This window comes from Petaurus breviceps, unplaced genomic scaffold (genome assembly GCF_028583685.1).
Source record: "Petaurus breviceps papuanus isolate PSGF00001 unplaced genomic scaffold, PetGlider_PUasm1.0 138, whole genome shotgun sequence".
Taxonomy (NCBI): Eukaryota; Metazoa; Chordata; class Mammalia; order Diprotodontia; family Petauridae; genus Petaurus; species Petaurus breviceps.
This window is the reverse complement of record NW_027185694.1, coordinates 18,408,592-18,430,355: the sequence shown is the minus strand read 5'-3', so window position 1 is coordinate 18,430,355 and position 21,764 is coordinate 18,408,592. Positions and strand designations below refer to the sequence as shown.

The 21,764-nt window shown below is 46.0% G+C and overlaps 1 protein-coding gene across 3 annotated transcripts in view; it reads right to left on the bottom strand.

Annotated features, from left to right (window-relative positions):
* Positions 1-6: 6 nt before the first annotated feature.
* Positions 7-21,764, bottom strand: part of TFAP4 (transcription factor AP-4) — a 60,302-nt gene continuing 38,544 nt past the window's right edge. For 2 of the 3 annotated variants that reach the window (XM_069106550.1, XM_069106534.1), the window contains exons 2-7: positions 7,869-8,034; positions 6,332-6,430; positions 4,541-4,711; positions 3,630-3,776; positions 1,760-1,927; positions 7-701 (exon numbers count right to left, since the gene is read on the bottom strand). In XM_069106550.1, coding sequence (XP_068962651.1) covers positions 501-701; positions 1,760-1,927; positions 3,630-3,776; positions 4,541-4,711; positions 6,332-6,430; positions 7,869-7,943 — 861 coding nt within the window. In that variant the 5' untranslated portion in view covers positions 7,944-8,034 and the 3' untranslated portion in view covers positions 7-500. Of the gene's footprint in view, positions 702-1,759; positions 1,928-3,629; positions 3,777-4,540; positions 4,712-6,331; positions 6,431-7,868; positions 8,035-21,408; positions 21,547-21,764 lie in introns of those variants that run through there. The other variant, XM_069106542.1, reaches the window with a different exon arrangement.

Here is a 21,764-nt window from a genome sequence, read left to right as displayed (position 1 = left end):
AATCCATTTAAGTGCTTAAAGGGGAAAGAGGAAAAAACAAGAGGGGGAGAGGGGAGAGAGGAAGGGGGAGAGAGAAGGGAGGGGAACAAGTGGTAGACTGGAGGGAGTGGTCACTGTTCCAGGGCTGGCTTCTAAGAGGAGAGAAGAAATATCTTGGTATTTTTCTTCCCCTTTTTAAATGAAATGTGAAATGGTTCAGTGGAGAGGGACCAAGGAGGTCCCTGACTTCTTCCCCAGCCTCTTCTAGCCATGCCCTGGCCCCCCTGGTACCACCTGTATCCCAGTTCCACCCTCCATCCTTCCCCAGCCTTCTCCAAAGTTGGGTGTGTTGGCTTTGTTAAGAATTACAGTATTGAAAAGAGGTCATAAAAGAGACCCAAATGACATTGTAATTTTGTAAAAATCTCTCCGCTCTGAGAACTCGAGCATTTCTCCCCACTATTGCCCCTGCCCCCTCGCCCCCCTGAGGGTGGGGGGGAGAGGAGGGCGGTGGGGGGGGGTCAGGGGAGATCTCCATCCCCCGCTGGGTCCTCCTTGCTCTGGTCCATAGCATCACTGTCTGAGGCCTCTGAGTCTGAAGCTGTGTCAGAGGCAGGGGCTCCAGGACAGGCCCGGACTGGAGGCTTCACAATCACCGCCCGCCGCTGTTCCTCTTGTTCCTGTTCCTCCTGCTCCTGTGTGCCCTCGATGTGCTGAATTGCCTAAGAAGAAGGGGTTGGGGTAGGGGCAAGGACATTGATCAGGCCTTCAGCTGGCCCAGGACCTCACTCCCAAAAAACCCTTCCCAAATTCTCCCTTCTCCACTAAAATCTCTCACTAGGAGGCCAAGGAGTCTCAATTTTGGTCAGTCTAGGTGGGACACAGATCACAGCAAAGGGTATCCAAGGTGTCCCCTCCTGGCCATCTATACCACCACCTCCCTGCCTACAACATAATCAAATACGCCTACAACAAAGTGACAGGTAACCCTAACACTAAGAGAAGTTAAACTGGGCATGTGGGAAATAAGGAAGTTGGTTTTAAAAGTGCTTTTACTGAGCTGAGAACCATTTTTGTTAACCAGACAGGCTAGCTACTGTCCTGAACATTTCAGAGTTGCTTTTTTTTAACCTCACCACCTATTAATTCAATAAAGGTATTTTAAACTAATTTTCTTCATTTCTGTATCAAAACTAAAAGTCTTTTAAATTTCCTCATATCACTCCCAGGGCTTCAGAAACTACATGATGAAAACCTGAATCTCTGATCTATCAGCCTGAGCCAGCCAGATCAAGCCTTCCCTTACATACTGGAGTACATCTGATGGCAGCCCCCTTCCCTCCTGTGCACCAGCTGATGAACCAGGAGTGAGAAAGCAAAGAAAGGCCCCAGAGGACCAGGCTCAGAAATCAAAGAGACCCTAAAAGCCCCTGGCAGTGCTAAGTCAGCATGTATCTCTGTTCTCACCTCCCCAAGGCCAGGAGAGGCTAGGGCCAGCTCTCTTACAACTCTTCCCAACCCTCTTTTTGACAATCCCTCCTCACTACAGGGCTTTGTGCACATCCACTATCTCTGATCTTCCCAATGGATCCCTAGGACACATAAATATTATTCTTATTTTACAGATGAGGAAGCTCAGAGCAGTTTCACACTAGTGAAAATGAAGATCTAACTTCTTCCCCCCATCCACATTCACAGACTCTGTGGACCCCTGGTTGGGTCTTTCCCTCTGCCACCCTCTCCTGTCTCTCAGAGCACAGGTTGTCCCTCCCTTCTTTACCTGCACAATGGTGTCCAGGTTTTGTCGGGATGTGGAGACTGAGTTGATGACTGATGAAGGGCCCATGGTGACTACGTTGACATGGTGGGAGGGTGGGGGTTGAGGAGCAGGCACAATCACTGTGGGATGGTGGGTGGGAGCTGGTGGAGGCCCATGGGGGGGCAGAAGCTGCAAAACAGAGGGGGTACAAGAATTGGCCTCAGACACAGGTTCTATCCTGTCAGACTATCCCCCCCTCCTTTGACCCTGACATCCAGTCACATACCAAATCCTGCCCACTCTTACTACAAAACGTCTCTCATATCCATGAGCACTTTCCATTACGACTGCTCATCCCCCTAGTCTAAATTCATATTATATCATTTCTGTATCATTATAGCTGCCTCCTATTAGTCTCTTGACCTCCAGTCTCTCCCTTCAAATCATTCTGCACATGTTGTCATAATCCTCCTCAAATGACAAGACAATGAAGGTATCTGAGAGCTAGAAAGCAAAATCCTAACTCCTTCCTTAGCCTGACATTCAAGGCCTTCCATAATCTGTCCAACCTCCCCAGTCAGCCTTCGATAGCACCAGTCCCCTACACCTACCCCTAACATTCTAAGAAAGATGTTCTCCTCACCACTTCCACAACTTAACATGGGGACTCCTATTTCTATGCTTTTGATCCATGGTGTTCCCCCCAAGGAAGACATCTCTTCTCTGGGCCTCTCCAAATTCTAATCATCTTAAAACAGCCCAAAGCCTTCACAAAGCCTTCTCTGACTGATGATGATCTCACTTTCTTCTCTGAATTCTTATGGCCTAATAATCCATCCAATGATTCCTATCCTTTAAAAATAAAGACCCCATGGGGCGGCCAGGTAGCACAGCGAGTAAGAGCACCAGCCCCAGTGTCGGGAAGACCTGGATCAAATCCGGGCTCAGATACTCAGCACCACACCCAGAAATAACTGGCCGTGTAACCTTGAGCAAGTTACTTAACCCCGATTGCTTTAAAAAATAATAATAATAAAATAAAGACCCCTTTTTTAAGACTACAAAGTCAGGGACCCCACCCCCACCTGAAAGTAATTGTCCTGCTGGTTGAAAAAGGAGAGTAACTTAACTTAATATTTACAAATAGTGTTTTAAGTTTCAAAAAGCACTTTCTTCGCCATCCTATGAGATAAGTAGCATCATTATTGCCCCAATTCTGTGGATGAGGAAAATGATCTAAGAAGTTAATGGCTTGCCTATAGCTAGTAAATGTCTCAAGTGGGACTGGAACACAATTTTCCCGTCCCCACATCCAACACTCTTTCTACTGCCTCTCAATATAACACAATGACAAAATGACAGTTCACAAATCTCCTTCAACAATCCCACAACCCCCACGGGGTCCATAATCCATAGGTTGGGAACCACTGGTCTACACAACTACTAAATTAGGCCATCACAAACTGCCTTAACTTGCTCTCTAATTCTTTCATGTGAATGCCTTGTATATCCCAAATGCCCTGTAAACCCTTTAAGGGCACCCTTTCATCTCACTAACAAAACTACCAGTACAGGGTGGGGTTTGCAGAAAGCATCAGTAAAGGCTCCCTAACTGCCAGATGCAGGCACATCCCAGACTGTGAACACAGGAAAGGACTAGAGCCTCTGGTCCAACCTTCTCAGTGTGTGGTGGAGACACCTGAGGCCCAGAATGGGAATGACTTGGAACCCAGGTGTCCTGGCTTCCAGCCAGGAATTCCTCCATTCTGCCACAGCTTCCCTCCACAGTCGACCAAGCTCTCAAAGCCAGCCTTGCCTGATTCGGTCCTTCCCAACACGCACACACGTGCATATGCACACACGCACACATGAACCGTCCTGTGATGCTCACCTGTGTTCGTAGCTGCTGTTGCTGCTGCTCACGCTCCAGCTTCTCCTGGTGCAGCAATCTCACCTGCTCTTGCTGTTGCTGTAGCTGGACTTGCTGGGCAATCACCTTCAGCTTCTCAGGGTACATGTGAGCCTCCAGAGAACGTACCTGTGGGTAAGGCTGGCTCAGGAGGCTGGGCCTGGGACCTTTCCTACCCCACCACCAACCCAAGCCCCCCAGAAGTCCTATTAAAAGGCCAAAGCCTATCTATCTTCAAACTCTTTGGAAGCTTTAGAACTACAGAATATGGAATGTCACAGCTGGAAAGGACCTTGGAACACACCATGGCAGAGTGAGAAAAGACCCTGGGGCAGGCAACGTAGAACATGGGAGGTAGGAAAGACCTTAGAACATAGAACGTTTAAAGCTACAAGAGACCTTGGAACATAATACAAAGAAGGAAGGGACCAAAGAACACAGGCTCTAAGAGTTTTTAAGAGTAAAGATAGAATATAGGCAGTCAAAGCTGGGAGAGACCTTGGAAATCCTTCATTTTACAGATAAGAAAACCGAGGCCCAAGGACACACAGGCTACATGTCTGACTTTAGTCTGGTGCTCTTCACTCATCCACAGCTATCTTGGTGAGATTGGAACTTTAAACATCCCAAGCACACTGCACAAAGCAGACAGACGTGAATGCTTTCTCAACATGAAAGTTAACTGCCTCTGAATGGCTGACAGGGGATGCCTTGGCCAGCCCTTACTGGGAAAACTGAGGGCTCAAGGCTCAGCATTCCTCACTGCAGCTCTGCCCGTCAGGATGAGAGGGTTAGCACTTGTCCCTTCACCTCCACCAGGGGGCGCAGCAGACCTACACTACCAGGCCCATACACCAAGGTGGGAGCCGGTGCTGCCCATCTCTCCAGCTCACCTGCTCCTCCAGCATCATGCGCACCGACCGCTCCTTGTCCAGCTGCTGCCTCAATTCGATCATCTCTCGCCTCAGGTCTTCAGCCTTCTCGTCCTCCCAGATGTCTGGCGAGCCAATGCCCTCGTCCTTATCCTCTGCCCGCCGCCGCTTGGGAGATGAGCCGCTCAGTTCCTGGGCACCCCAGGGGGGAGGGGGAGGGAGTCAGTGGCCAATGCATCCCACCCAGGGAAGGATGTATGGCAGGTCCGGAGCCCCGTGGGGAGGGCTGGAGAAAGACGCGCCAGCCCCCATCCAAGCTGGGGACAATCAATGTATTGGCAGTCAAATGCAGGTGACCATGGTACTAAGCAAACTAACTACATGAAAATCCAGCTTGATTTACAGGCTCTTCACCATAGGGTTCCTTAAATAGCTAGCTCCCCTAGTAGAACAGCATGGCTTCACAAAAAGAAGGCTGGTCTAGAATTGAGGAGAGCTGGGTTCTGATGCCAGATCAGTCATTAACCTTGGTTAGGGTCATAACCTTGACCCTAGAGGGGCAGCACTGGGGCTGGAGTCAGGAAGCCCTAAGCTAGCCTCAGACACTCACTAGCTGTGTCATCCTAGACAAGTCACTTAAACTTTGTTCACTTTAATCCACTGGAGAAGGAAATGGCAAACCACTCTGGTGTTTTTGTTTTGTTTTGTTTTTTGCTAAGAAAACCACATGGATAGTACGGTCCTCGGGGTCATGACGAGCTGGACATAAATAAACAATGTAACAATAACTTGATCCTAGAATCTTAGTTTTAGGGCTAGAATGAGCCTTAAGAATCACCTAGACTAAACTGCTTTTTTTTTTTTTTTTGGTAAAATGGTGAATAAAAACTTGTCCCCACCCCACTCTCCACCTTATTTTTCTAACATCAAAGGAAACAATAGCTTCGATAATGCTGGGAAAGAGATCTATGCCTAATGCAATATAATAGTAGTATTTACAAAAATCTTATTTATATACAACTCCATGAGAACATAGCTCCTGATGAACAACTGAGACACTCCACACCCACCCCTGCCCTCACCTCCTCCTCCCCCTGCACCCACACTCCCCTCCAGATCTCTGATTTCTCTAGCATTCCAGGATGTGCTCATCACTCAAGGCCCTGTGTCAGTGTGGTGTTGGCTCACATGCAGGGGGGCCCATGCTCTTTGCAGCAGACAGGAGAGTGGGTCAAGCTAAACCCTCACCCCCCCCTTCAGGAAGTCTCCTAACTCCTCCAATCTACCCTCATCTTCCCCTTCTCTCATCAGCTGTTGCACGAACCACCTCCCTGGGGTACCTGTTTCCCTAACTACAATAGAAACTCCATGAGGGAGGAAAATGAGGCCCAGGGAAAAAAGAAAGGACAGAGTGAGTTTGCATCAGGGTCGAAAGGAGAACCCTGGTCTCCTGACTTCCAGGTCAGTATGTCCTTTCCCTTGAACCCCCGTGGCTTGTGGATCAAGGCTATATCCCTGATCAGACTTGATCTAATGAGGGCACATACTCTGTCATACAGGAAAGGAACCCCTTTGCTGCCCAGTTATGGGAAGGTTGACCAATGCCAGCCAAGTGTAACTTGTACCTCCCTTTGAGGTGTTCCCAGACCGGAGTCAATTGTGCCCTGGTGAAGCAGTACCAGCCAGGATGCCCTCAGCCTGTGAAGGATGGCAGAATGTCCAGAGGAAACGTTCTCCCATTAGGCAGGGAGACGGGGGATGAACCAGCAAGGACTCAGGGATGGAAGCCAGGTAGCCAAGGTGCATCCTTACCTGGATGAAGCGTTTGAGTTGTGTGTTTTGTTGTAAGAGCCTTGTTTTTTCCTGTTCCAGAGAAAAGATGTATTCTGCTGTCTGCTGGAGAATGGCTGCCTACCAGGGAAGAAAGAGGAGAGTGCAACAGGTCAGACCTTCCACCCTACCCTGGTCAAAATCAATCCACAAGCACTGATTAAGCCTTTACTGAGGGTCAGGTATTGTGCTGAGCACTGGGGAGCCCAAGTGTAAGCACTCTCAAGGAGACTACATTCTAATGGGGAAGCGGACATGCAAATAAATTGGTACAAATAAGATCCACACTGAGTGGATGGAAGGTGGCCTTGGAGAGCTCCTCAGCTCTTTGCTCCCTTTCTGGCCCCACTAGTTCCCAGGATCTAAGACCCATTCCACAAAACTGTGCTTCTTACTTTGGAGTTTTATAATGTGTCATTTCACAGCACCATAAGATTTAATGCTTTTTAAAAAAGAGAAGGGGACCCTTAAAGGCTATCGCTATCTCTAGTCCATACCCATCATTTACAGAGGAGGGAAATTTTGAAAAATAAAAGTTGATCTGCCCTTGTTATCTCCTGAAGACACGACACACACACAGACCTGGTCTTTCTCCTCATCCTTTCCCTTTGTTCATGCTATTCCTGCCACCTAAAATGCTTCTCTCCCTTCCTCCTTTTCCCTCGGAATCCTGAATGACTTTACGGACCAAGCTCGTCCTGCCTCCTCCTATGCCATCATCACCACCCACCCCAGGCATACCTTCCTAGTACTAGACTCCTATGGCTTTCCCGCCTTTACAAAGTCTCTACTTAGGGGAGAGACAGAGTATTATTTTATATCCCTCACCATGTTGCCATGCCCAGGGCTGGGCGCAGACAGTAGGTGAATGGGGCAATGTGCATGCTGAAAACCCACTTGCTGGCCTTCCAATCATCACCGAGGTGAGGAACTACGAGGGCACAATAATGCATGTGCCTTCAGACACTGCCACCGTACCGGTTATTTGGTTTTGCCGAACTGCCTTTTTTCTCTTGCTTTTTAAAATCTGTTCCAGGGGGTGGTTCACTAGATAAGAGATAGGGGAGTGATATATCTGGAACCGGATGTGAGATAAAAAGAAAAGGCATTAATCAAAATTAAGCCTTTTTTTTCTTACAAGAAAGCCCATTTGCTGGTCATTCAAACGGTACAATTTAACAAGCCATGAAGTTAATTGCCTACTATGGACAACACACTGTGCTAGATGCTATCAAGAAGCCTAGAGTGCAGCAGTCAAGAGTCATAAAGATCTGATAACAACAACAGAAAGTTCTGTCACCACCTCCCTTCTCCCTGTCTCCTCTCTTCCTTGTATAAAGAAGAGGATGAGACAATCAGGCTTGAAAAGAAGAATCACACTCAGGGAAACATTTGACAAAACTAGCATTGATTCCCCTTTATTTCTAGACAGAGTCCAATGAGAAGGGGCTCAGCCTGTGAAAGAGTCACCCCACCAACCTTTCTTTCCTGCTCCTCTCCCAGGCTGGGTCCTACTCACCTTGCTGAGTTTCTCTCCATCTGTGTGTGGGATGAGGGTTTTCAGGGACTGGAACCCTGCATTAATGCTCTGCATCCGCCTTCTCTCATTGCTGTTGGCAATCTCCCGACGTATCCGACGCTCTTGGTCCCTCTGGGTCTCTGGGGTCAGTGGAATGTTGGCCAGGCTGTAAGGGGAAAGGAGCCCACTAGCCAGTCAGGAGAGAGGGTCACAAGCTGGTGCATCTCCTTCTGCAACCCCATCTCTACCAGTCTTCCTCAAATAGCTCTCCTGCCCCCTTTTCCTTACATATCTCCAGAGAGAAAAGGAGAACACAAAACGCCACTTCCTGTCACTAATACATTCCAACAATATGAACATAACCCCATCATCCATCTCCACCTGACACCAAAGCAAAGCAGAGAGCCAAGCAGACCCAGTGACCACTCTTCCTCTGCTCCCTCTGCTGTGTCCCTCGATCTGATGAAGACTCAAACCCAGGAGGTCTGGACACACCTCTGATCAACAGGGAGGTTTACAGGTCATTCACAGCATCAAAGACATTTAGCAGGAGAGGCAATTTAGGTTAAGGCCACAGTTACTCTCACAGGTTGGAAACTGGCTTCAAAAACCCTCAGTGAGTTACCAGGGATTGATTGTCCAAGGGTTTCTCCCAGGCCCTTTGAACCTGTTTTTATGTCTAGCTTGTACTTCAATCATAGAATTTAAGAAATGTAAGGAACTTTAAAGATCATTTAGTCCAAGGGTGGCTAGGTGGCACAGTGAATAGAGCACTAGAGTCAGGGGAATCTGAGTTCAAATCTGGCCTCAGACACTTCATCACACTTACTAGCCGTGTGACCTTGGGCAAGTCACTTAATCCCAATTGCTCTGCCTTCCCCCCTCCAAAATGGTAAAAAAAGAAAAGAACAGAAAAGAAAAAAGGAAAGAGAAGAGAAGAGAAGAAAAGAAAAAAGATGATTTGGTTCAGCCCCATCTCTTTACAGATGAGGAAACTGAGAAGGGGAGTGAGTTGTACTACATTAGGAGGCACCAGAAAGAATGCTATCTCTAGAGTCAAAGGACCACAGTTTGAATCCTACTTCAGACAAATACTAACCATATCACCTTGGGCAAATGACTTAACCTCCTGGGGTATATGAGGGTGCTAGGTTAGAAGGCCCCTGAGGTCTCTTCCAGCTCTAAATCTATGATCCAAAATCACAAAGTGAGTCAATGTCCTGGTTATTAAGTGTATTACGTGTATATGTACATGCATAAAGGGCGTCCTAAAAGTCTTAGTGTGGCTTTCAAGCTACTAAAGTTTTAAATTACACTGAAACTTTTGGGACACCCAGGATATATCCCTGATTTCTTTGTCTTCAAACATCTTCCTTCTAGCTTCAAAGGGAAGGAGGGCCCCAGTCAAGAATCTGAGGGTTTAGTCAATCCAGACAATGTCCCCCTAAACCTTCTGTGATTTTATCTCTTTTCCTTAAGACCCTCTCTTTCCAGATTAAAACTGCCTTGATGGTCATCTAGTTAGCCCACCCTCACACCCACTTGTTCCTTCCCAACTACCCCACATCACACACTGATCCCAGAACAGCAGTCACCCTCCTCCTCAAAAGGGGATTTCCCCTCTGCTCTAACTTCCAAGGAACCCACTACAGCCTCCAGAATCATCCCACTGTACCCCAGAAGGGACTGTACCATCTTATTTCAGAAGGACAGGACTCCTGGTATCCTTTGGGGTCATTCCACCATTGAATAGGCAACACAGCCCAAGGAGAGAAAAAGACAATGCGACTTTGGGAGAGGGAGGAGAACACTGGCCATAAGAAGATGCTGGGGGATAGGGGGAATAGAAGAGAAAATTTAGCAGGCAATAGGGACAGATGGACAAATAGAGTCTGCGTAACAAATGCCACCATTCTCAAGGGGCCTGTGTGTGTGGCCTAGGATCAGAAGTATCCCCCCCTTCAGTTACCATTCTGGGTCCTTTCCCCCCTTCTCCCCTAAACTAATGGCTTCCAGATGCTGGGATCCCAGCAGAGGCCAGCTGGCCCCACCCAAAACCACAGCTCCTGCCTGCTTCCTGTCAAGCCCCCTCCCTAGGCGACCTGCCCCAGGGACAGGGGAGTGGGCCCCAGTCCCCCTCTTTTCTCATAACCTTGAACCAGGGGGAGAATCAACAGTAATCTTGGTGCCTCCAATTCCATCACTGGGAAATCCTACTGAGTAAAAAAAGAGGCTGGGGGGAGGGAGGTCCTCAGAAACCCTCAAAAGGAGAAATGAATCCAGCCTTCAGCAAGGCCATTTTCTACATCAAGGAGCCCTCAGAAATCATCATGTACCTTTTCATATACACACAGTAATAGGAAACCCAGCATAACTCTTTGACTCAGCACAGGTTAAAAAGGGTCATTCCTGGTTCCTTTCCCCATTCCAATTTCAGGGGGAAAAAAAAGAGAGAAAGGGGCTTATCACCAAAACCCAGGAAACAAATACAACATCTAGAGCTCCTGTGGCAAAGAAGGAAAAACTAAGGATGACAGTCCAGAGTACCAGACCCACCATTATCTCTTCTGGTGACCCTGACCAGTACAGTTTTGGTTTCCTCCACTGTCAAATAAGAATAACCATCCTTGCTAGGAAGCATAGTGGATAGAGAGCACCGGCCCTGGAGTCAGGAGGATCTGAGTTCAAATCCAGCCTCACATGACACACTTACTGTGTGACTTTGGGCAAGTCACTTAACCCCAACTGCCCTGTTCTTTCCCCCTCTTAAAAAAAAATCATCTTTACCCTTCATGAAATCATCTCCCTCCCAATCTTACATGTGTGTATATATATATATTTATTTAACTTTATATATATATAAACATAAAATATACATATATATGCTATTTTTGTGTCTTTGTTGCCTCCCCCATTAGAATGTAAATTCCTGGGGCAGCTACAGGTGGTGCAGTGAAAGAGCACTGGCCCTGGAGTCAGGAGGACCTGAGTTCAAATTTGGCCTCAGACACTTAACATACTTATTAGCTGTGTGACTTTAGGCAAATCACTTAACACCAATTGCGTTGCCTTCCCCCTTCAAAAAACAAAAAACAAAACAAAAAAAGCCAAAACAAAACCCCAAACCAGAATGTAAACTCCTTGTGACTGGAGATTGTTTTGTTCTTTGTACCTCAATCCTCAAACTTAACAAGCATCTGATGATTAGTACTGATAATAACTTTAAGTTGACAGAGTTTTAAAGTTTGCAATGCACTTGACATACATCACGTGACTTGAGCCTCCAAACAAATCCTGCGACATAAGTACTGCAGATATCCCCATTTTATAGATGAAGAAACTGCAGTTCAAATTGGTTCAGTGATTTGCCCATAGTCAGTCACACAGCTACTAAATGCAGGCAGCAGGATTCCAATCCAACTCTTCCAGACTCCAAACGCTGCTTACAACCCCAGGGAGGGAGTCTGTATTAACAAGCTTCATCCTCTTCTCACCTGATACCAACATATTTGTACATATGAACTGCCACACTTGAGTTCTCTGCTCACTAAAGAAGATGCTGGCCTACAGGTGTCATGGAAAGTGATCAGAGGCCTCCTTCTAGGACCTGGCAACTGGACCGTCTGTCTAGAGGGGTTCACCCCAAAGAGCTGGAAGCCAATCTTGACCTTAGGGGCACCTCTAGAACAAGGTAGCCCTCCCCCAAGAAGAACAAGATCAGGCCCAAGATCTCTGGACACAGGACTTCAGACCTGGAAGGAACTCTTAACTCATTCATTTTGCAAATAGGGGAAATGAAGCCCAGATGATGAGTGACTTGATCTTCATTTCTTTGTAGTCCCAGGCTCCGGCACATAGTAGTTAATAAATATATGCTCGTTAAATGAATGAACGAACATTGGTTTAGACTTGCTGCACTGAATCCCCCAAGGACACAAAACAAATCACTGGTATTATCAGTTCCACTGGATTTCTAACTGTGTCTCTCCCAGTCCACATAAGGTCAATAATGTCTTCACTGGTATGAATAGTGGTCTGTATGGGGGAGGGGTAACGTCAAGGGCAGGCCATGAAATGGGAAGCTACAGGGACCTGATCAAAGTCAGCCTTGGGGTACTGACTCTAGACCTGGGAGGATCAGACTCCCAGGATTTCTCCATACAGGATACATCAGAAGCATACTGAACTAACTGGATGAAAAGCAGTGGCTTTTGGAGTCATAAGGCCTGGATTCAAATCTGCCCCTTCCTAGCTCGACAACTTTAGGCAAGCCTCCCACTCCAAGCCTCAGGGAGCTCATCTGTTTGGCTGGATTAACTGGTACCCACATTTCCCCGATAATAAGACACTGTCTTATTTTTTTGGAAAGAAAAACACCAGAGGGCTTATTTTCAGGGGAGGGCTTATGTTGTCCTGCCTCAGCTCTCCTCTGCCACACTGCTCTCAATGGCGCCAGCAAGCAAATCACTGGGGAAGAACAGGATGATGCACTCACTGCTGCAGCTCTGATTGGATGCAGCTCGGAGCGCAGCGTGCATTTCCGGGGGGGGGGGGAAGGGGGGGGGGAAGCGTGGACACAGAGGGCTAATTATGTAGCGTGTAGCGCAGGGGATCACCTTCACTACAGTAGCAATCTCAATAGGGCTTATTTTCGGGGGAGGGCTTATTATGGGGAAACACGGTAGATCTTTCCTTCCAGCACCAAATTCTTTGTTCAAAAACTCTCCAGGGAGTCAGCCCCACCCCCACCCCTTTCAGGGAATAGTTAAAATCTCAAACCAAAGCTTGGTCCTTTAACTATCCAAAGCTGCGGTTAGGATAGAAAGTATCCCAGGGGCTTCCAGGGAAGGAGAGGAACTGTCCATTCTTAAACTGCTGTAAAGAGACTTAAACTTCAGGGGCTTCTGAGATCATCCAATACTAAGAAGTCAGCACCTCAAGAGTACACGTTTGGGGAAAGGCCAAAGACCAGGCCGTTTGTGCATCAGAACCGGGCACAGAGCAAGGCCAGGGAGGTCAGGGGCAAAAAAAAAAATGCATTCTTGCTTTCTAAAACTTTGTACTTTGCTACTAATTCACATTAGTGCACCCCCTGCTCCCACGAAGTCTCAAGACTTCCTTTACCTGCATCCTAGTCCCAGCTCCATTTCATCCTAGGGACTGTTTCCCCAACTGGAGAGATCAAATGGGGAAAAACTGCTTCGGAAATCATCCAGTCAGGGCACACTGACATGGCATATTGGAAAGGGCCCTTGGCCCTGGATTTAGAATCAGAAGACCTGAGTTTGAATCTCTGCCATTAAGTACCTATGGGAGTTTAAGCACTTCCCCTCCTCTCTAAACCTGGGGGGCCTTATCTGTATTTTTGTACTGGAGAGTCTTTTCTTTCTTCAGTCCTATATCTAAATCAAGAGAACCCAAGTTCGAATTCCACCCCTGTTGCTTACTAGCTACAAGACACTGAAAAGGTTAGTTTTTTTTCTCTGGGAAAGCATTCTGGAAACCTTACAGACCTGTTATAATAGGATGGTGTGATTATTTTCATGCCCATTTTCTCATGTGTTAAGTGATTAGGTTTATTCCCTCCATTTTATGGATGAAAAAGCTGAGGCTAGGGTGAGTCACTGGCATATTTAGTAAGAGCTTAGCAAATGCTTCTTGACTAAGTCCCCATACACCTTCCAGCCCTTGAGTCCCAAACGATTCTTCTGAAGTTAGATGGGTAACTCCCATCCCCACCCCTCAATTTTGGGACCCAAAATGGTCTGTGACTATTCCCAAATTCCTTTCCCTCAGGATAAGGCCAGGACCAACCACAACAATGTTCACCCTTTTATAGGGAAAAGGACCTCAGGACCAATTTTGTGGCCACAAAAATAACCCCAGCCTTGGGGGGTGGGGGAGGTTTCTTGTATGTCTAGCTGTTCCCTGGAATCACATCAGAGACATCAGAGTTTAGGAGACAAGACAGAGCCCAGCAAGGATGGCTCCAGCATCGAGAGCTACTGTTCTTTGTTCCACCCAAGTCCCTTCCCTCCCATAGACTTTGCCACCAACTCCCCTCTCACACCATGCTCCCTGTCATTTCTCAGCCAGGCTCAGTAGAAACACTGATTTGGAGTCAGGAGGGAAGGGCTCAGAGTCAGGCTCTGTTCCTTAGGAGCTGGGTAACCTCTTTTCTCAAAGGAATGGTGTTGGGTGGTGGACAGAGAGAATTAGACTCCAAGTCAGGGAGACCCAATCCTGCCTCAGGTACTCATAAGCAATGGAACCATGGGGCAATTCAATGAAATTTCTCTGTCCCTCAGTTTTCTCACCTGTAAAATGGGATAATAACAACACATCTCACAGGGGTTTTGTGAGGATAATATGGAATAATAATTGTAAAGGCATTACAAATATTAAGGCTATACAAATGGGAGTTATTAAAATGAGTGGGTTGAACGAGATATTTTCATAAGTCCCTTCTAACTATGTCCTAAGGTCCCTTCCAGCTCTAGTTGATCAATCATTCTATGATTTCTATGATCCTCACCAAACTCCATTATCTAGCATGGGAGGTAGGGGTGGAGAGGCAAGGCTATGTCTAGCTAATTCAGTTTTTTGCTTTCTCAAAAGTCTTATCAGAACACAGAGGTAATTCCTTGTTCTCAAAGGCCACGACAAAAAAGTAGAAACACTGTTAAGTTTTATTACTCAATTATCAAGCATATAGTAAATGCCTACTATGTTCCAGGCACTGTGCTAGGTGCTAAGGATACAAATATGTTTAAACCATTTGCTAAGGCATGAAAGAACTGTGAGCCAAGAGGTGTAGAAAATATACTGATGAACTGCAGATCCTTGAATCATCAAACAAGTTTCTATCTGTGTCTCACTCCAAGTGCCCCTTTCAAAAGAATTAGAGCACAATAAAATGTGCCATGTTGGGTTGAAATATGGGCTGTCCTCAAATATAGGCTGCACCTCTAAAATGAAATCTTTTTGAAAGAAAAAAAAGAGATATACCAATTACAGATCACATTCAGGTTTTAAATAAGCCAGTTTGGGGGGGTGGGGAGGGGGATAGGGGACATCCCTCTATTCAACCCAAAATGGTTTGTATCACCAAAGCTACAGAGAGACTAATTTAATCCTTCTTTGATGATTCATGTGGCACTTGAAGAACTTACTTTGCCTGGGGAGGTCATCGTGAGCAACAATTATCATTGTCCTTTAAATGGACCAGACTGACTACAGGAAAGATCCCAGCTGAATGACTGCCCACTACAGAGAATGCCAGATATACTAGCTAGCTTGAAGCAAACTGCCAAAAAAGGCTAGCCTTTAGAGCCAACCTCAAATCTGTGTGGAAACACATTCCTTAGAGGTCCTTTTGTTTTAAGGGTGAGAAGGGGGGTGGGGGGGTCCATGGAAACATCAGCTGTCACTGGGGCAGGGGTAGTCCCAGTGCCTGTCCAATGAGTTGTAAAGAAGACCTTTTCTCACCCAATCCTACGTCCCTCTAATGAGGTAGAAGAATAGGGACAGTGGCCAGTTTCCCTGGACCTTAGTTGTTGAAAGGACTAGAGGTAATGTGGTATAATGGATAGTGTTGGACTTGGAAAGATCTTAGTTCAAATCCTGCCTCTGAGGTGGGACCTTGAATATGTCACTCAACCTTTCTGAGCCTTAGCCTCCAGATCTAAATGGGGGCAATAATACTTTTAGTACCTATTTTACAAGGTAACTTGGGAGGCTCAAATGACTTAAGGTACAAAAGTCCTTTGTAGACTTTAAAGTGTGATATAAACAGGGTATAGTATATTAGAGCTCCAGAGAGCCAATTAAAATCTTTCAGTGTAAGTGAGCATTTATACTTTGGAAACTGGCAAGCTCCAAATCAGGGCTTGATTTATTGTTTTATTGATTGTCTAGACTTAAGAAAGTGATGGAGAATGTTAATAATGAAGATTAAACTTGAAGTGTGTCGGAGAGAGCCAACTGTTAAACATTTACCAACACATCCCTGGATATAAATGTCAGTTAATAGCATCTTTCCCTCTGATTAATCACAATAACCCGGTAAGGCATTATTCCCCATTTTACAAATGAGGAAACCAAGGCTTGGGAGAGGCCACCTTCACACCCGAAAATAAATGGCAGTGTATAGATTCAAACCCAGATCTTCTGACTTCGCAATGAGTATCGTCAAATATCAATTCTTGAAAAAAGACATAGAATCACAGATTTTGAGCTGGAACTCTGGTGTTATCTACCCAACCCTCTCTTCATAAAGAGATAAGGAAACTGAAGCCCAGAGAAATCAATGACCTGCATAAGGCCAAAGAGGGATTAAGAGGCAATGCCAACATTCTACCCCAGATCCTCTGACCCCAGATTCAGGGCTCTTTACCACTGGGTCATTCTGTTTCTCAAATCAATCAATCAATCAATCAATACACAAGCTTAAGGGCTTACTAGGTTAGTACTACATGCTAGAAAGAAAAGTCCCTAACAAACTGATGTGTACAATAAGTATTCCACTGAGAAAAGTATTACTTTGCTCAATTGTAAAACAAAAACAAGTCTTGTCCTACCTATACCACAGGATTGTGGTGTGGCTCAAATGAATAAAAAGTTATAAATGCACTTTGCCAACTGCTAATCAATCACTGCATGGTACAAAGGACTGCTATTATTATTTAGCTGATCCTTAGGAGACAGGAGTAGCTAGAGACCAAGGTAAACTTGAGACACAAGGCTGCTCAGTTACTTTTTCAGCTTATTACACAAGACTCAATCTCTGGTCTTCCTGTGCTATCCAACAGTCTCTGAAACTGGTACCTGCTTCTCTTTCCAGGACACTTCCTTTCCTAGCCCCCAGGTGCTGATGTCAGAGGCCAGAAGACTGAGGGGCAACCCAGAAGCTTCTGGATTCTAGCTCCTAGCCAACACTCTGCCTTATGCAAGATCCGATATCCTGGTTTTCGTCCTGAGTTTCTCAGCTCTACATTTATATCTGGGATCATAGAATTTAGTAAAAACCTCTAGCAGGATCAAGTGAGATTACTATATGTAAAGCACTTAGCAAAACTTAAAGTGCTATATAAATGTTGAATTTACAGAAGAGGAATATAAGGCCTGGGGAGGTTATAAGTTACTTGTTCCAAATCACATACAGTTAAATAAACAGCATCTATTTTGAAGAAGGTTCAGAATATTGTCCTGCATCAGAAAGTCACTTGTCTATGTGAGAAAATATTAGATACATTTCAAACCTAATTCCCTTTCATCAAGTGAGAACAGCTTAAGCTGGGAATGTATTGGAATAGGGGGAACTTAAGATGAAGGGGACTTAATACTATTTATTTTTTCAAAGGTTTATCTGAGCAATACTCATCCCCAGTTGATTCTAATTCCCAGTAAGTAGCAACCCAACACTCCAGCTGAAGGAGAAACTGCTTACTATAAGCAAAAGCTGAAGAACATCACAGCTAGAAGGAATCTTAACAACTCATTTCCAAATTCCTCAACCTGGCTTTCAAGACCTTTCTTTGGGCAAGTGACTTAACCTCTATTTGCCTCAGTTTTCTCCACTGCAAAATGTGGATAACAATAGCACCTACCTCACTGGGTTCTTGTAAGGATCAAAAAAGATATTTGTAAAGCACTTAGCACGATGCCAATCGCACATAGTAGGTACTTAATACTTATTCCCTTCCCTTCCCAAAACCTTCCCCACCTAACCAGTAACAACAATAATAAAAATGCATTTGTGCAGTGCTTTTAAGGTTTACAAAGAGTTTTCTTCTTATAACTATGCCACAAAGTAGGTACTGTAAGGATTATCATATGTTTTACAGATGAGGAAACTGAGTCTAGGAGGTGATGGATGACCCATTCAAATACCATATGGTGAGTAAATTGGAGCTGGGGATCTGAAACTGTTTCTATTCCAAGGATGGTGCTCTTCCCCCACATCACTCTTACTTCCCCTTATTAGCAGGGCTCTGATCTGTTCTGGCCATTGTCATCAGAGAAAGCATGGCATATAGTAGAAAGAGTACTGATCCTGGAGTCAGGGGAGACTTGTGCTCCTTTCACACGAGATTCCCACACTTAACTACCTGTGTAACCACAGGCAAGTCTGTCTCTGAGTCTCAATTTTCTCACTCTGTGAAACTGAAAGAACACCTAAAGCATCTATCTCAAAGATTGTTGTGAGGACCAACTGAGAGATAATGTACATAAATACCTTGCAAACATCAGCTCTATTATATTACTCCAGGAACACACCCCTCATCCCGTTACTGCCTAGAAGAGGCTTCTCACCACATCCTCTCTACATTTCCAAATCTTACACTTTCTTCAAGTCTCCCCTCATCCTCCTTGAAACTGGTACAGTGGCCACAGCCCTAGACCAAAAAAAAATCTGGGTTCTAAAAATCCATTCTGCCATAAACTCACTGTATAACACCAGGCAAGGCATTTTCCCACTCAGGGTCTCAATTTCCTATAAAATGATGGATTTGGGCTCCATCTGGGGTTCTTAATCTAGGATCCATTACTTGTTGTAACATTGTAAAAACTGTATCTCAATGTAATTTTCCTTTGCAAACCTTGGTATCGGGCGGCCAGGTGGCTCAGCGAGTAAGAGCACCGGCTCCAGTGTCGGGATGACCTGGATCAAATCTGGGCTCAGATACTCAGCACCACACCCAGAAATAGTAACTGGCCGTGTAACCTTGAGCAAGTTACTTAACCCCAATTGCTTAAAGAAAAAAAATTTTTTAAAAACCTTGGTATTTTATTTTACACATTTAAAAGCATGATTCTAAGAAGGGGTGCAAAGGCTTCACCAGACTGTCAAAGGGGTCCACAACACAAAAAAAAGGTTTAGATAAAGCTGATTCCAGCTCTGACATTCATTCTTCATTTCTCTGACCATTGCAACCCACTGATTTCTCCCTTCTGGTTAAGCACTCAGTGTACCACAATAATTTCCCTCTGTATCCTAAGTCCAACATGAAGTTTTTCCTTATACCTGGTCTAAATCCCCTGTACAACCATTCATGCCCATTCCTCGATGGGGAGAAAGGCTGATGTCAAGGACAGACTTTGCACCTGCTTCCCAGGGCACCAGGGTTGGACAGGGGCTGTGTATATATAAGTTCAGGGGTTCAGGGGTGTGATCTGACCCACAGGACACTGAAATCTAAGAGTCAGGCCACAAGCTCATACCAGGTGGGCAAACAGCTGTTCTGTGCTGCTGTTTCTGCTATATCTCACACTTTCAGAAACCAGTGTATGGAATGCATTCCTTATTTTAGATTAGAATAAACCCAAATTAAGGGAAGAGAAACACATACCCGCCAGTTCAAACAAGGGTTCCAACAGGCCCACAGAAGGTTCAGACACTGGGTTTCAATTTGGTAAGATGCCCAGGAGCCTCATAGGGAAAGGGTTGCCAAGTGGTCAAAACTAAATTCCTGGGAATCCCATTCTCCACATGCTCAGCCCTGGCTGACTGGACAGCAGCTGCCTCCTGGCTGACTCTGCTTCCTTTCCTAAATCTCCCTCCATATTTCTCCCCTACTAGGATGGCCTTGGTGCTTGGAATGCCTTCTCCTCTTGCCTCATCAATCCATACCTAATCATCCTTCCAGGGGCCAACTTAAAATCCCCCTTTTCTCTTCCTTTAAGAAGTCTACACTGATTCTCCCAGACACACTGGTTATCTTCCTGTATCTTTACCCTTGTGTACTCCTGATTTGGTTTCTGAAGATCAAATAAAATTGACGGCTAGAATTTCAATAGTATTTAGCCATTTTACAAAGTGCTTCTTCCTTCAATAATCCTGAGGGGCACACAGCAGTTCAAGTCCTCATTTTACATTTAAGGAAGCTGAGACTGAGAGAAAGGTTAAGGGATTTGCCCAAGGTCACTAAGCCTGTAATTGAGTCCAGGTCTCCCCACTTCTAGTTAACACTCTTTCCATTATAACCATACTGACTTTGAACCGAAGGGTTGCTAGGCATTCTAATACATCTCCTTCATTTTACAACTGAGAAAACCCAGACAAGAGACAGTGAGAGAAGTGCCTTGCTTAAAGGCACCTGGCATTCCATATCTTTTCTTTAATCTTTTCAAGTATAAGCGTTTATCCTATTTTGTAGGTTAAGTTTTTTGAGGGAAGGCATCAGGTTTATTCATACTAACAACAAACTTACACTTTCTACATCTCTTCAAACTTGTGAAGTAGGTATTTCAAAGGTTTCTATTACCATTTCACAGATAAGAGGGCAGCCAGGTGGCACACTAGAAAGAGCACAGGGCCTGGCATCAGGAAGATTCATCTTCTTGAGTACAAATCTGACCTAACACTTACAGTACTAGCTGTGTGACCCTGGTCAAGTCACTTAACCCTGTCTGTAAAAGGAGCAGAAGGAAATGGTAAACCATTCTGGTAATTCCCCCAAGAAAACCCCAACCGGGGTCAAGAAGGATAGGATGAGCCTAAACAACACAGAAAAAAAAAAACTAAGGCTGAAAGAGAAATAAAGTAGCATTGCCAAGGTCAAACAACTTATTAGGAGGTCTTCTAAGTCCACAGCTATTTTCGTTACACTATGAAGGTTTTCTATTATCCCCAATGTCAGTCCTAGGGAAAGTTATGACATTATGCTATGACATTAGCCCTGAGACCTCTGAGACCATCTGGTTTCAAGCCCGTTATTTTACTTACTGATTAAGTGGTTGACAGGGCCACACCAGACAGTAGGAATGGGAGGTAGCTACCGATCCTGACTGTGAGCCTGAAGGGAAAATCCACGGCTAAGAACTGAATAAAGTTCCCTCCTTTTCTTTCTGCCCTCAGCAGAAGACCCCCCCCTCCCATTTAACCAACCCAGTCTTAGTTCCTGAAGCCGAGAGTTCCTGTCTCTACCGGGGTACCTTTCCACTACCCTACTCCCAGGTGAGAAATTTGGGAAGGGTCTACTACCACTCCGCAAAAGTAAGTTAGTGGGGTCTGGGTGTGCAAGGGCAGAAGACTCCAGAAAATTCTCCCTACTTGAGCATATGGAGGTGAGAAAATAAATAGGATCCCACAGGTCATGTCACCTGAAAATCCTAGTCAGTCCATTTATCCCAGTAAGTCCCGAGAGTTTGGGGGCGTTTTTGGAGGGGGAGGCGAGTTGGCCGCTCCTAAGTAGCAGCCACCTGACCAGACATGCGGCGTTTGCCAATCACCCAGTCTATTGAGGCGGGAGAGCTGCCTAACACCCCCAAACCATTCGCACAAAGTTTAGATCACAGGGAGTCCAGGCTCGCAAACTTCGCCATCCCCAAATCTTGCTGGGTAGGTAGGGCCAACCCTACACAAACACAGTGCTTGGAAACTAAATTCTTTCAGTTTCTGCCTGGGGGTTGGCGGACGTGCTGTCTGGGAGTTTGTGGCAGAGACCCACGTGGAAAGGGACAGAACGAAACCGGCGGCGAGAGGAGGGAAAGTGGCCCCCAGTCTGGGGTGGGGAGAGGGAGGGGAAAGTAGGCCTACCCCGCAACTCGTGGTAAATCTGTCCCGTCCGGAGTTCCCTGCCCCTCCCCCTCCCGCGTGGACCATGCTTTGTGCATGGAAAGCGTGGCCCGGGCAGCGCCTACAGCTCCCACAATCCCGCACACGAGGGGCCCGCGAGAACTACATCTCCCAGGAGACGGCGGGCGGAGATCCGCCTACTCCAAGAGGGCTGCAGAGTCACGTCCAGGCCTCGCTGGTAAACAGCGCCCCAGTGCTGGCGAGCCGCCCCCAACGTGCCCAGGGGTCACCAGCGGCCCCATCCCGGGCTACTCGTTCCAAAAGCGCCCGGCTCGCCCCCAAACCACACGCACACCCAACACACATGCACACACACA